The 13,632-nt window shown below is 47.9% G+C and overlaps 1 protein-coding gene across 1 annotated transcript; it reads left to right on the forward strand.

Moving 5' to 3' along the window:
- The first annotated feature begins 9,041 nt into the window (after positions 1-9,041).
- adprm.2 (manganese-dependent ADP-ribose/CDP-alcohol diphosphatase gene2) lies at positions 9,042-13,211 on the forward strand. The gene is made up of 4 exons (XM_002935937.5): positions 9,042-9,562; positions 10,247-10,855; positions 12,090-12,209; positions 12,829-13,211. The coding sequence occupies exons 2-4, from the start codon at positions 10,264-10,266 to the stop codon at positions 13,128-13,130; spliced, it is 1,014 nt and encodes a 337-aa protein (XP_002935983.2). The 5' UTR covers positions 9,042-9,562; positions 10,247-10,263; the 3' UTR covers positions 13,131-13,211.
- Positions 13,212-13,632: the final 421 nt, after the last annotated feature.

Genomic DNA, 13,632 nt, shown 5'->3' on the forward strand with positions numbered 1-13,632 from the left:
TGCAGTTTTTGCACCCAGTATGTGTATTATGCGGCATAAGATCCCCTAACAGTACAGAGACCCTAGAAAACCATATATTTTCCGAAAGTACACATTCTGACAAAACAAAAATGGGTAAATACATCTTTCTACTGCAAACTACCAAACTACAAAGCTATGCTAAACAGAACGGTTTTTATGACATTTCTGAAAATTGTCACAAAGCTTGCATTTTACCCCATTATGTACCCCCACATTTTGTACCGTATCAACATAAAACATTCTAAATATGAACGCCAGGGGCCTACTGAACAGTTTGATGCCCTATATGCATAGATTTACCAAACTATGTGGGGTACAGGGGCACCCAAGTAAAAATAGTGCATATGAATTTTCACATAAGACGCTCCGGCTCATGCAGTTTTTGCACCAGGTATGTGTATTATGCAGCATAAGATCCCCTAACAGTACAGAGACCCTAGAAAACCATATATTTTCCGAAAGTACACATTCTGACAAAACAAAAATGGGTAAATACATCTTTCTACTGCAAACTACCAAACTACAAAGCTATGCTAAACAGAACGGTTTTTATGACATTTCTGAAAATTGTCACAAAGCTTGCATTTTACCCCATTATGTACCCCCACATTTTGTACCGTATCAACATAAAACATTCTAAATATGAACGCCAGGGGCCTACTGAACAGTTTGATGCCCTATATGCATAGATTTACAAAACTATGTGGGGTACAGGGGCACCCAAGTAAAAATAGTGCATATGAATTTTCACATAAGACGCTCCGGCTCATGCAGTTTTTGCACCAGGTATGTGTATTATGCGGCATAAGATCCCCTAACAGTACAGAGACCCTAGAAAACCATATATTTTCCGAAAGTACACATTCTGACAAAACAAAAATGGGTAAATACATCTTTCTACTGCAAACTACCAAACTACAAAGCTATGCTAAACAGAACGGTTTTTATGACATTTCTGAAAATTGTCACAAAGCTTGCATTTTACCCCATTATGTACCCCCACATTTTGTACCGTATCAACATAAACATTCTAAATATGAATGCCAGGGGCCTACTGAACAGTTTGATGCCCTATATGCATAGATTTACTAAACTATGTGGGGTACAGGGGCACCCAAGTAAAAATAGTGCATATGAATTTTCACATAAGACGCTCCGGCTCATGCAGTTTTTGCACCAGGTATGTGTATTATGCGGCATAAGATCCCCTAACAGTACAGAGACCCTAGAAAACCATATATTTTCCGAAAGTACACATTCTGACAAAACAAAAATGGGTAAATACATCTTTCTACTGCAAACTACCAAGCTTCAAAGCTATGCTAAACAGAACGGTTTTTATGACATTTCTGAAAATTGTCACAAAGCTTGCATTTTACCCCATTATGTACCCCCACATTTTGTACCGTATCAACATAAAACCTTCTAAATATGAACGCCAGGGGCCTACTGAACAGTTTGATGCCCTATATGCATAGATTTACCAAACTATGTGGGGTACAGGGGCACCCAAGTAAAAATAGTGCATATGAATTTCACATAAGACGCTCCGGCTCATGCAGTTTTTGCACCCGGTATGTGTATTATGCGGCATAAGATCCCCTAACAGTACAGAGACCCTAGAAAACCATATATTTTCCGAAAGTACACATTCTGACAAAACAAAAATGGGTAAATACATCTTTCTACTGCAAACTACCAAACTACAAAGCTATGCTAAACAGAACGGTTTTTATGACATTTCTGAAAATTGTCACAAAGCTTGCATTTTACCCCATTATGTACCCCCACATTTAGTAACGTATCAACATAAAACATTCTAACTATGAACGCCAGGGGTCTACTGAAAAGTTTGATGCCCAATATGAATAGATTTACCAAACTATGTGGGGTACAGAGGATGCCAAATTGAAATACAGCAGACAAAATGTCCATGTGCAAAGACAAGTAACAAAGAACAATGTAAAAAGCCCTAAAATTGATAAAAATAAAAAGAAATCACTAAAATCATTTTTTTTTTTGCCTAATAATATCTGCAGGCAGAATAACAGTTTGAGTATTTTGGCTTGGGCAAATAAGTTTTACAGACAAAGTCAAGCGAGCAACAACTATGCATAACTGAAAATGCTATAAAATGGCTAAACATGCAGTAAAAAACCCAAAAATGCACCAAAATCACAGAACATGTAGTAGAAACACCAAAATAATACACAAAAGGTATTGCGCAGTGCGGTTAGCGAATACGCTATCCGCAAAGGCAATAAAACATTTTTTCAGGCAAGAATAAAAACGATGCGATAGAAAAAAAAAAAAAATACAAAATTACATAAGTGTGTAAGTGAGTGTGTACACATGGTAAAATGTGTTTTTTGTGCATGTGTGTGAGTGTGCAAGTGAGTGTGCAAGTAAGTATGTGTAAGTGTAACTGTTCTGAATGTGTGAAACCCAACAACTACCCAAAATGTATGTGTTTGTGTGTAAGTGTGAGTATAAGTGTGTATTAGTGTATTATGTGTGTGTATGTGTGTTTTTTTACACTTACCTGGGACAAGCAGGCACAGACATCGTGTGAAGGTGGGAGGAAGGACCCAGGAGACGCTGCAGCTTCTTTCTGCGACGCTGATCCGGTGAGTATGAGAAGGGGGGCCAGGGGGGAGGGAAGGGAGAGCAGGAAATGTCAGGCACGCATAGACAGCGTGTCCTGACATTTCCTATGGGGCCCCTGGGCGATCGCGCCCCAGGGGCCACTCGTTCCCCACCTCTGACTTGTGTCTGGAGGCTGGGGAACGAGCGGGGAGCGAAGAAGCGGCTTGAAAAGCCGCTTCTCCGCTCCCAAACCCGGAAGTGCCCCAGGACGTAGAATCTACGTTCTGTGGCACTTTGGTCCTTTAGTACCCAGGACGTAGATTCTACGTCCTGTGGCACTAAAAAGGTTAATATTTATGACTAAGGAGCCCACCATTCCCCCAATAAATAGCTGTTTTGATGGGGAACGATTTTTTTTATTTTCTGTGCTAAAAGCAATTCCTACAAGCTGACTACTTGGGCATTTGGGCCAGCCCACCTCTACAGTAGTGTGTTCTGGGGAAAATGCCCGAAATGCAAGGAAAGCTATCATTGATATATTACAGGGTGCAGACAAAAGAAATAAACTCTTAAACGCCCACATTTCTACCCTAATTATTTGGTGAGCTTTAATTCTTTGGGTTGTATTATTAATTACACTTAATATTCCTACTGCAAACAAGGCAGCCATGCTGTGGGTCAGTAGTGGATTGCTGGAATCGGCCAATGAGAGCTGAGGAAACTTGTCAGCGACTGACAGCATGAGTGTATGCAGCCAGATTAAAATGTGTTAGATTGAGGGGAAAAACGCGTCACTTTAAAGCAATGGGAATGGAAGGAAAGGTTCTTCACTGAGTGGCTGATAGCGAGCGCACAATGAGGGAGTATATTTAATAATTTTCGATGTGTAACCATTTTATATCAGCGAGAGCTTCAATCTGTAAATGGTTTGACATGTTAATAAATATTTTGCATTAACGCGGACTAACCCTCCTTTTAGCTTAACTGTAATGTGGAACTGGCAGACTTGTCTCTTGCTTCCAAAGGGCTAGTTCACCTTTAAATTCACTTTGAGTATGACATAGTCATTGCTATTCTGAGACAATTTGCAACTGGCTTTCATTTTTTGTGGTTTTTCAGGTATTTAGCTTTTTCTTCAGCAGCTCTCCAGTTTGGAGTTTCAGCAGCTATCTGGTTGCTAGGGTCTTGTTTACCTTAGCAACCATGCAGTGGATTGAACGAGAGACTGGGATATGATAAGGAGAGGAACTGAATATAAATATAAGGAATAAAAAGTAACGATAACAACAATAAAAGAAAATTTTTTCTTGCTGCCGGGGTCAGTGACCCCCATTTGAAAGCTGGAAAGATGTACAATGAAGACCAGTTGCAAAGTTGCTGGGAATAGGGCATCCCATAACATACTAAAAGTTTACTTAAAGGTGAAAAAGCCCTTTAATGTGATGTTGCCCCACTCCCCGGGGAGGGTTCCCACTAGATATTGGAGCAGGGTTGCTGGGAGTTGCTCCCATTCAGCCACAATAGCGTTAGTGAGGTTGGGCACTGATGTTGGGGATCAGGCTCATAGTCGGGGGGTTCCATCCCACAGGGGGTCAGTTGGGTTGGGGTCAGGGCTCAGTCAGGGAAGGTTCCCACTAGATGTTGGAGCAGGGTTGCTGGGAGTTGCTCCCATTCAGCCACAATAGCGTTAGTGAGGTTGGGCACTGATGTTGGGGATCAGGCTCACAGTCGGGGGGTTCCAGTTCATCCCACAGGGGGTCAGTTGGGTTGGGGTCAGGGCTCAGTCAGGGAAGGTTCCCACTAGATATTGGAGCAGGGTTGCTGGGAGTTGCTCCCATTCAGCCACAATAGTGTTAGTGAGGTTGGGCACTGATGTTGGGGATCAGGCTCACAGTCGGGGGGTTCCATCCCACAGGGGGTCAGTTGGGTTGGGGTCAGGGCTCAGTCAGGTTCTTCCCATCTCAGGAACCCTTTCTGTATAAACCTGGCTGTGTGTGTGTGTGTGGGGTGGGGGGGTAGGGGGGGCATTATTGTGCTGAACAGGAAAGAGACCCCCCAAACTGTTCCATAAAGTAGGTAAAGTTATTATACCCTGTAGCCTTAATGCTTTCAGCAGAACCAGGGGCCCAAACCATACAAACAAGCCCCAGTATTCCCCCACAATGTACCCTAGGCATGAGGCACAGTCTGTAACCTGTGTGAGATGACTATAGGATACACAGCACTGAGTGGGGAACCTTGATGGGGGGCACTGGGGGTACTAGTCTGTATTTGTTACATTAGGAGTACATGGGGGGAAGAGCACTGAGCACAGCGGCGCTAAACGCTTGGAGGTACAGCACCGAAATACACAGGGAACTGCGCTGAATACATTGCGGCACAGACATGTGACTATACAAACCACAACACAGATAGCCCCGCCCCGCTTGCCTTTTGTTTTGCTCCGATTGGTTCATCGCTTGACCTTTCGCACCGCCTCCCTGGGAGATGTAGTTCTGACTAGGAGCTGGGACTCGCTCGGTATGTGTGGGGGGACTACAACTCCCAGGAGCAAGCGCGGCGGGGGCGGGTCAGAGTGCCTCTGGTCGGACTGCGGGTTAGGCTGTTACTAGCTGGGCTCCGCCCTCACTCCCATTCTACCTGCGCGGCTTCTGCACTCTCAAACCGGGCTGTGTGCCCCCTATCCCCCTCATGCCCCAATAGCCCTTGTGCCCCCTATCCCCCTCATGCCCCAATAGCCCTTGTGCCCCCTATCCCCCTCATGCCCCAATAGCCCTTGTGCCCCCTATCCCCCTCATGCCCCAATAGCCCTTGTGCCCCCTATCCCCCTCCCATGCCTGCCCCCCCAATCCAGCCCTTGTGCCCCCTATCCCCCTCATGCCCCAATAGCCCTTGTGCCCCCTATCCCCCTCATGCCCCAATAGCCCTTGTGCCCCCTATCCCCCTCATGCCCCAATAGCCCTTGTGCCCCCTATCCCCCTCATGCCCCAATAGCCCTTGTGCCCCCTATCCCCCTCATGCCCAATAGCCCTTGTGCCCCCTATCCCCCTCATGCCCCAATAGCCCTTGTGCCCCCTATCCCCCTCATGCCCCAATAGCCCTTGTGCCCCCTATCCCCCTCATGCCCCAATAGCCCTTGTGCCCCCTATCCCCCTCATGCCCCAATAGCCCTTGTGCCCCCTATCCCCCTCATGCCCCAATAGCCCTTGTGCCCCCTATCCCCCTCATGCCCCAATAGCCCTTGTGCCCCCTATCCCCCTCATGCCCCAATAGCCCTTGTGCCCCCTATCCCCCTCATGCCCCAATAGCCCTTGTGCCCCCTATCCCCCTCATGCCCCAATAGCCCTTGTGCCCCCCTATCCCCTCATGCCCCAATAGCCCTTGTGCCCCCTATCCCCCTCATGCCCCAATAGCCTGCCCTTCCCTTGCCCAAGCCTGCCCCTATCCCCCTCATGCCCCAATAGCCCTTGTGCCCCCTATCCCCCTCATAGCCCTTGTGCCCCCTATCCCCCTCATGCCCCAATAGCCCTTGTGCCCCCTATCCCCCTCATGCCCCAATAGCCCTTGTGCCCCCTATCCCCCTCATGCCCCAATAGCCCTTGTGCCCCCTATCCCCCTCATGCCCCAATAGCCCTTGTGCCCCCTATCCCCCTCATGCCCCAATAGCCCTTGTGCCCTCTATCCCCCTCATGCCCCAATAGCCCTTGTGCCCCCTCATGCCCCAATAGCCCTTGTGCCCCTTATCCCCCTCATGCCCCAATAGCCCTTGTGCCCCCTATCCCCCCCATTGCCCCCCAATATAGCCCTGCATGTGCCAACCTCAGTGCCCACAATCCCATCCCCGAAAGTTTTCCATTGGAATCTTTAACCCTTTCCTGGGCCCTCCCCTGTGCCCCCAGAGCCACATACAAACTGCCCCAGCTAATGCCTCATGTGTGTAGCTTGCCTGCCCCTGACTGGCACTGTATGCTCCCCTGGGCATCCTATTACCCACCTCTTGCATCAGTTCCACCTTGGCCTCTATACTTTCCTTGGCACCTTGCTATGTACCCCATGTTCTTCTCCGGGCACCCCAGCTGTAGTTTCCGTACCTGGGCTCACCCTTACATACCACCCCCTAAAATGGCGTTCATGCTCTGATATGCCCTTTATATTCCATTTGGCATCCCTTAATGCACCCTAACATGCAGTGCTTAATTCCCTCAGCACCCTCTCTTGCACCCTGCATGTTCCGCTTGGCACCTATAGTAAGCCTGGCATACTAACCTTAGTACTCCCATACCCACCGTGTATTCTTCTACTGGCATCACCCACCATCCTGAATTCTGCCTTTGCCCCCACTCTTAGTTCTTCCCTTGAATTTTACTCTAACCAACATCTTTCCTTCTTCCCCTGGCATTACCTAATGTACCCTGTGTGCCACCCTAGGCACTGTATTCTCCCTGCCCTCCCCACCACAATCATAGTGCCATGCCCTCTGCCTGCTTGCCAGTCTGTCAGACATCCCATCCCAAGGACTCTACATACCCCCAAATTTATCACAACCCCTTACTAGTATACCCGAGCTGTGCCCCCTGGCACTTGTCCTTGGGTTTGCCAAAATTGAAACAAAATCAGGCAATTTCCTTTTTTTTAATCTAAGTCCCAATTGCTGTAAATTCTATTAAAGGGGACTATTGTGAAAGTGCATGCCCAGGACCCCCCTCACCTGTAATGTCAATACCTTGCCCCCTTGAGGTTTGTGAAGTCAGAGATGGGTGGGTCAGCGTGGGTATAAGTGATGGCAGAATGGTGGGTCGGATGAGGGCGGGTTAGGGACAGGCTCAGGTCAACAATTTGTCAACTCACTCACAGCACTATTTCCTTCTTCTGTCTCTTTCTGGTTTTCATATGGGGGTCACTGTCCCCAGAAACCCAAATCTATTGCTCCATGAGGCTTCACTGTTATTGGTCCTTTTTTCAGCTCCAATCCTATTGACTTTCCAGTCTCTCATTCACACCACTGCCTGGTTGCTTGTGTAAGTTACACCTTTCAAAATCCTTTACTGTAGCAAACACCCCAGCTGTACCGGTGCAGGAATGGCTGCCCCCGGGGCTACACAGCGGGGTATTTATATAAACTATAGTAGGGTTTCTGTAACAAACACCCCAGCTGTACCGGTGCAGGAACGGCTGCCCCCGGGGCTACACAGCGGGGTATTTATATAAACTATAGTAGGGTTTCTGTAGCAAACACCCCAGCTGTACCGGTGCAGGAATGGCTGCCCCCGGGGCTACACAGCGGGGTATTTATATAAACTATAGTAGGGTTTCTGTAGCAAACACCCCAGCTGTACCGGTGCAGGAATGGCTGCCCCCGGGGCTACACAGCGGGGTATTTATATAAACTATAGTAGGGTTTCTGTAGCAAACACCCCAGCTGTACCGGTGCAGGAATGGCTGCCCCCGGGGCTACACAGCGGGGTATTTATATAAACTATAGTAGGGTTTCTGTAGCAAACACCCCAGCTGTACCAGTGCAGGAATGGCTGCCCCCGGGGCTACACAGCGGGCTATTTATATAAACTATAGTAGGGTTTCTGTAGCAAACACCCCAGCTGTACCGGTGCAGGAATGGCTGCCCCCGGGGCTACACAGCGGGGTATTTATATAAACTATAGTAGGGTTTCTGTAGCAAACACCCCAGCTGTACCGGTGCAGGAATGGCTGCCCCCGGGGCTACACAGCGGGGTATTTATATAAACTATAGTAGGGTTTCTGTAGCAAACACCCCAGCTGTACCAGTGCAGGAATGGCTGCCCCCGGGGCTACACAGCGGGGTATTTATATAAACTATAGTAGGGTTTCTGTAGCAAACACCCCATTTTTGCCAGTACATTTTATTTTAATGACTTTTTGGTGTTTAAATTTGTTGGTGTTACTTTTCCTTTAAAGGGGAACCGTACCCATCCAATATACATTATTGCAAACATATAAACAGTTTGAAGTCCCCTGTAAATGTCAGTGCTATTAAAGGAACAGTAACACCAAAAAATGAAAGTGTTTTAAAGTAATTGAAATTTAACATCCTGTGGCCCTGCACTGGTAAAACTGGCGTGTTTGCTTCAGGAACACTACTATAGTTTATATAAATACGCTGCTGTGTAGTCATGGGGGCAGCCATTGAAGCTGGAAAAAAGGAGAAAAGGCACAGGTTACATAGCAAATAACAGATAAGACACCATTATATTCTACAGGGTTTATCTGTTAGCTGCTATATAACCTGTGCCTTTTCTTCTTTTGAATGGCTGCCCCCATGGCTACACACCAGGGTTTATATAAACTCTAGTAATGTTTCTGAAGCTAACACAAAACTTTTACCAGTGCAGGGCAGCAGTACATTATAGTTTAATTTCTTTGAAATATATACATTTTTTGGTGTTACTGTGCCTTTAACAGCAGTCTCTGCCTAGCGGTTTATGTTCTCTGTACTGCTGTTTCCGACTCCTGATACAGTGAAACAGAAGCCAGGTAACTAACAGACCTGCAGGAAAAGCTGCTGCGCTGTTTCAAGAGTCAGAGAACAGAAAAGTAAAGCTTATTGGGAAGCTGCTGAGTGAAAGGAACCGGCCGGCTTAACCTCCCCTTCTGCTCAGCCGGTCAGTAAGCTCAGCTGGCAAGCCCAGAGCACCCCAGGCATGTTCTGGGCAGGAAATAAAATTGCTTTGGGTTTGTGAGTGTGGCTCCTCCCTGCTACGGGTGGCTCTGCCTCTGGGTTGGGGCAGCATTTTAGCTATATCATGGTGTGAGCACTATTGGGCAGGGAGACTGCAGCGTTCAGTAAACTGACAGACCGGGTGCTGGTACCAGGAAGTTTCCATAAACTGCAAGATCCACGGCAACAGATTAACCCATGAGCAGTCTCCCTGGGACAGTTACCTACGCAGATCTGCCTGGGAACCTCCCTAGCACACAGGTATGGCTCTGCTGCTGCTGCCAATACATAGAGCACTGCTGGCAAAAGGGGACTCTAGGACTACAACTCCCAGCATGCTTAGCTGCTGGATTACAGAATCCTTATTATTTTAACTGCAAAACATATAGACCATGCCCACTTATGGGCAGTACAGGGCAACAGGACCACTGATCAATTATGGATTTAGAAAACAAAAGTACACAAGCCTCTCCAGCCACGTATTTACTGAAACGGGGACATAAACTGTCCCTCAGTTGCTCTTTAATATGATTGGCTGGAGGAAGCAATCAGATGTGACCTCATTCATCTCTGAGCAATGAGCGCTGATTTATCTTTAAAGGGGAACTTCACCCAAAAACAGTAACTCTTAAGCAACGTTCCAGCAGGATCGGACTGAGATGGTAGGGGCCCCCCAGAAAACCTTGTACCATGGGCCCACTCTCAAAACTCCTCCTCTCCTCCATCAAACTCTATTATTCTAGTCTCTTTTCTCTACATAATATACTCTATTGTTCCATCTATCAAGCTTCCATTAACTTATTTGTAATTGCTGGCAGTATTTGCATGAGGAATTGTGGCTGATGAAGCCCCCCGTGCTTCATCCACTGCCCCCATAGTGATTCAGCAGGAGGGCCCCCAAATATGTGTTTATTTTGGCTTATTTTCCTGTATTGTACTGTCTAGGGCATTGTCTGTCACTGATGGAGGACAAAGATCATAGCGAGACTATGGGAAACAAGCAGCCATATTTTACCTTTGGGGTTATAGCAGATGTCCAATATGCCGACCGCCCGACTGCGCCCAATTGCTGGGGGTCACTGCGATATTACCGAGACAGCCTCACCCACTTCCATCATGCGGTGGCAGAGTGGAGCTCCCAGGCTACTGTGCCTAATTTTGTGCTACAACTTGGGGATATCATCGACAGCTCCAACAAAAGACTGCAGGAGTCGGAAAACGCCCTAGAGAAGGTTTTACAAGTGACAGAAGGTATGAAGGGCCGCTGGCACCATGTCTGGGGCAACCACGAGCTCTACAACTTCAAACGCAGCTATTTGGTACAATCCAAGCTGAACACTCGCCCGATGGAAGATCCCATCCCTGACATAGAACGGGGGGAGGCCGCAGATTACTATGCCTATCACTTCAGCCCGTACCCCAGATTCCGCTTTGTTGTAATAGACACTTATGATCTAAGTTCCCTGGGCAGGGACATGAACCATCCCAACTACCAAGCGTCCATTGCCTTTGTGACCCAAAGCTGTTCTCCTGAGGAGCCTGGGGACAGCAAAGGTTGGTACAGGGTTGCCCCCCCCTTCCGGTCAGGGCTGGCCGTGATGTCATTAGCAGGCAGGGCTATGATGTAAGGCTTGGATCCCCAACCTTTTATACCCGTGAGCAACATTCAAATGGAAACAGTGTTGGGGAGCAGCACAAGCATAGACAAAGTTCCTGGGGGTACAGATAAGAGCTATAATTGGCTATCTGGTAGCCCCTTTGTGGACTTGTAGCCTATAGAAGGTTCTGTTTAGCTTTACACTGAGTTTTATGCAACCAAAACTTGCCCCCAAGCCAGAAATTCAAAAATGGGCACCTACTTTGAGGCCCCTGGGAGCAACAGCCAAGGGGTTGGAGAGCAACATGTTGCCCCTGAGCCACTGGTTGGGGAAAACTGATGTAAGGGGTGGGAAAATGGGCAGGCTGGCTGGGAAAAAGTTGAATAGGGCTGGAAAATGGGCAGACTGGGTGGTGAAATAGGCAGGCCCGGGGTGGGCCTGTCACTAAATAGGCTGCTCGGCAACTGAGAAGGTGAGGGAGGGATTTATAGGGTATTACAAATCTACTGGCAAGTACCTTGGTGGTAAAATTGTAATCCTGTCAAATGGGTGGGGAATGGGCAGACTGGGTGGGGAAATAGGCGGGGCCTGGGTGGGCCTGTCACTACAAAGGCTGATCGGCAACAGAGAAGGTGAGTGAATTACAAATCTACTGGCAAGTACCTTGGTGGTAAAATTGTAATACTGTCCAATGGGGCTGGGAAATGGGTGGGGAATGGGCAGACTGGCAGGGGAAATAGGCGGGGCCTGGGTGGGCCTGTCACTAAAAAGGCTGATCGGCAACAGAGAAGGTGAGTGAATTACAAATCTACTGGCAAGTACCTTGGTGGTAAAATTGTAATACCGTCCAATGGGACTGGAAATGGGCAGACTGGGTGGGGAAATGGGTGGGGCCAGTGTCGGCCCTAATGGTTGATTTACTGGCTTTGCCCGTTAAATACCAGCCAGGTGGCAACTCTAGGTAGGTAGGATAGATACAGATACACCTAGGTTGCACAGGTTGCTCTAACCAATCAGGGCTTAGGCCATTGTCGACCCAAGTCAGATGGTATTACCTCCAGGCAGCAGTGTGTATATGTGTATTGGATTCCATATAGTCAAATTTGTGTATATAAATTCAAATACGGCATATGAGATGCTATTGGTTGTACATATAAGACACGTGACATCTCTCGTTTGTTGCTCATCAGCCCGCAAGCATGAGCGGCAATTAGTGAACTTTAATGGAGGAGTAGGCAAAGAGCAGCTGTCCTGGTTACACAAGATCCTTACCTATGCAGACGAGCAGGAGGAAAAGGTGGTCATTGCTAGTAAGTATTTATTGTGTGTACTTGTGTTTATCATTATTGTCTAATGCAGGGGCCCCAACCTTTCTTTCTCGGGAGCCACAGTCACATGTATAAAGACTTGGGGAGCAACACAAGCACCATAAAAGTTCATGGAGGAGCCAAATAAGGGCTGTGATTGGCTATTAGGGGCCTCTATGCACCCTATCAGCTTACAGGGGCTTTATTTGGTAGGGAATCTTGTTTTTATTCAACCAAAACTTGCCCCCAAGTCAGGAATTCAAAATAACTCCCTGGTTTGGGGGCACTGAGAGCAACATCCAAGGGGTTGGGGAGCAACATGTTGCCCCTGAGCCACTGGTTGGGGATCACTGGTAATGTATTAGTAATATACTTGGGGTTATTCACATCGGCGAGCCAAGATCAACCATGCTTGCAACCTCATCCATAGACTTTACTAAAATAGCACCCTCTAGTGGCACTGAATATATCACACATAGGACAGCCCTAGTGTAGCTCAGCAAGGAGACTTGTGCAGGCCATAAATGAGCACTATTGGATTTATATCACTATATAAAGGGTGTGTTACAAAAGTAGAATTTTGTGATACAGTGTTATTTGTAGATTTCTCCCTTTTTTCTAGGTCACGTGCCCATTCATCCTAATGCCCAAGTTACCAACTGCCTGGCATGGAATTACAGCGAGATCCTTGATGTCCTCCATCGCCATTCCTGTGTCGTGTCCTATATCGCAGGTCACGAGCACCATGGGGCCTACTGCCAGGACTCCCACGGGATCCACCACATAACAATGGAGGGCGTTATTGAGTCACCCCCAAACACTAATGCCTTCGCCACAGTTCACATGTACAAGAACAAGATGGTGTTGCATGGGAGAGGCAGAGTCAAAAGTAGGGAAATGAGCTTTGTTCAGAATGGACAATGAATTGTACCCATCTAAATATAGAAGGAATTTACGGTTAATTTATAAAAAATTCCCCTTCTACTTCCTGCTTCCTACTTTCCCAGCCTGTGCGGGGGGGCGGCGGCACTCAGCGGCTGTAGGATAGGAACCAATCAGCAGCTAGCAGGGCTGGAAGTAGGGGTAGGGAGAAGAGGCTCCTGCCTAGGGCGCAGCAGTGGGGGGGGGGGGCACCTGGCAGGTACCTCTTCTTTCACCTACCACTAGTTCTGGGCCCTTTCCCCCCCACTGCAGTACCCCCCCCCCCAGCAACCCCTCCGCCCTGTGTGCATGCATCGTGCGCTCGCTTGTGCACACACACATGGGGGGGGAAGAGGTGGTCCTGGGCCAAGCTGACCAGGTTGCCTTGGGTACCCGGCCGGCTTGGCCCAGCACTGGCAGCTAGGCTGACCTGATAGGGAACTGAAGCCTGTCTTTGCTTGTGTGACTGCAGGGCTGTGATTGGCTACTCCCCCACCTACTGTGC

This window comes from Xenopus tropicalis, chromosome 10 (genome assembly GCF_000004195.4).
Source record: "Xenopus tropicalis strain Nigerian chromosome 10, UCB_Xtro_10.0, whole genome shotgun sequence".
In the NCBI taxonomy this organism is placed as follows: domain Eukaryota; kingdom Metazoa; phylum Chordata; class Amphibia; order Anura; family Pipidae; genus Xenopus; species Xenopus tropicalis.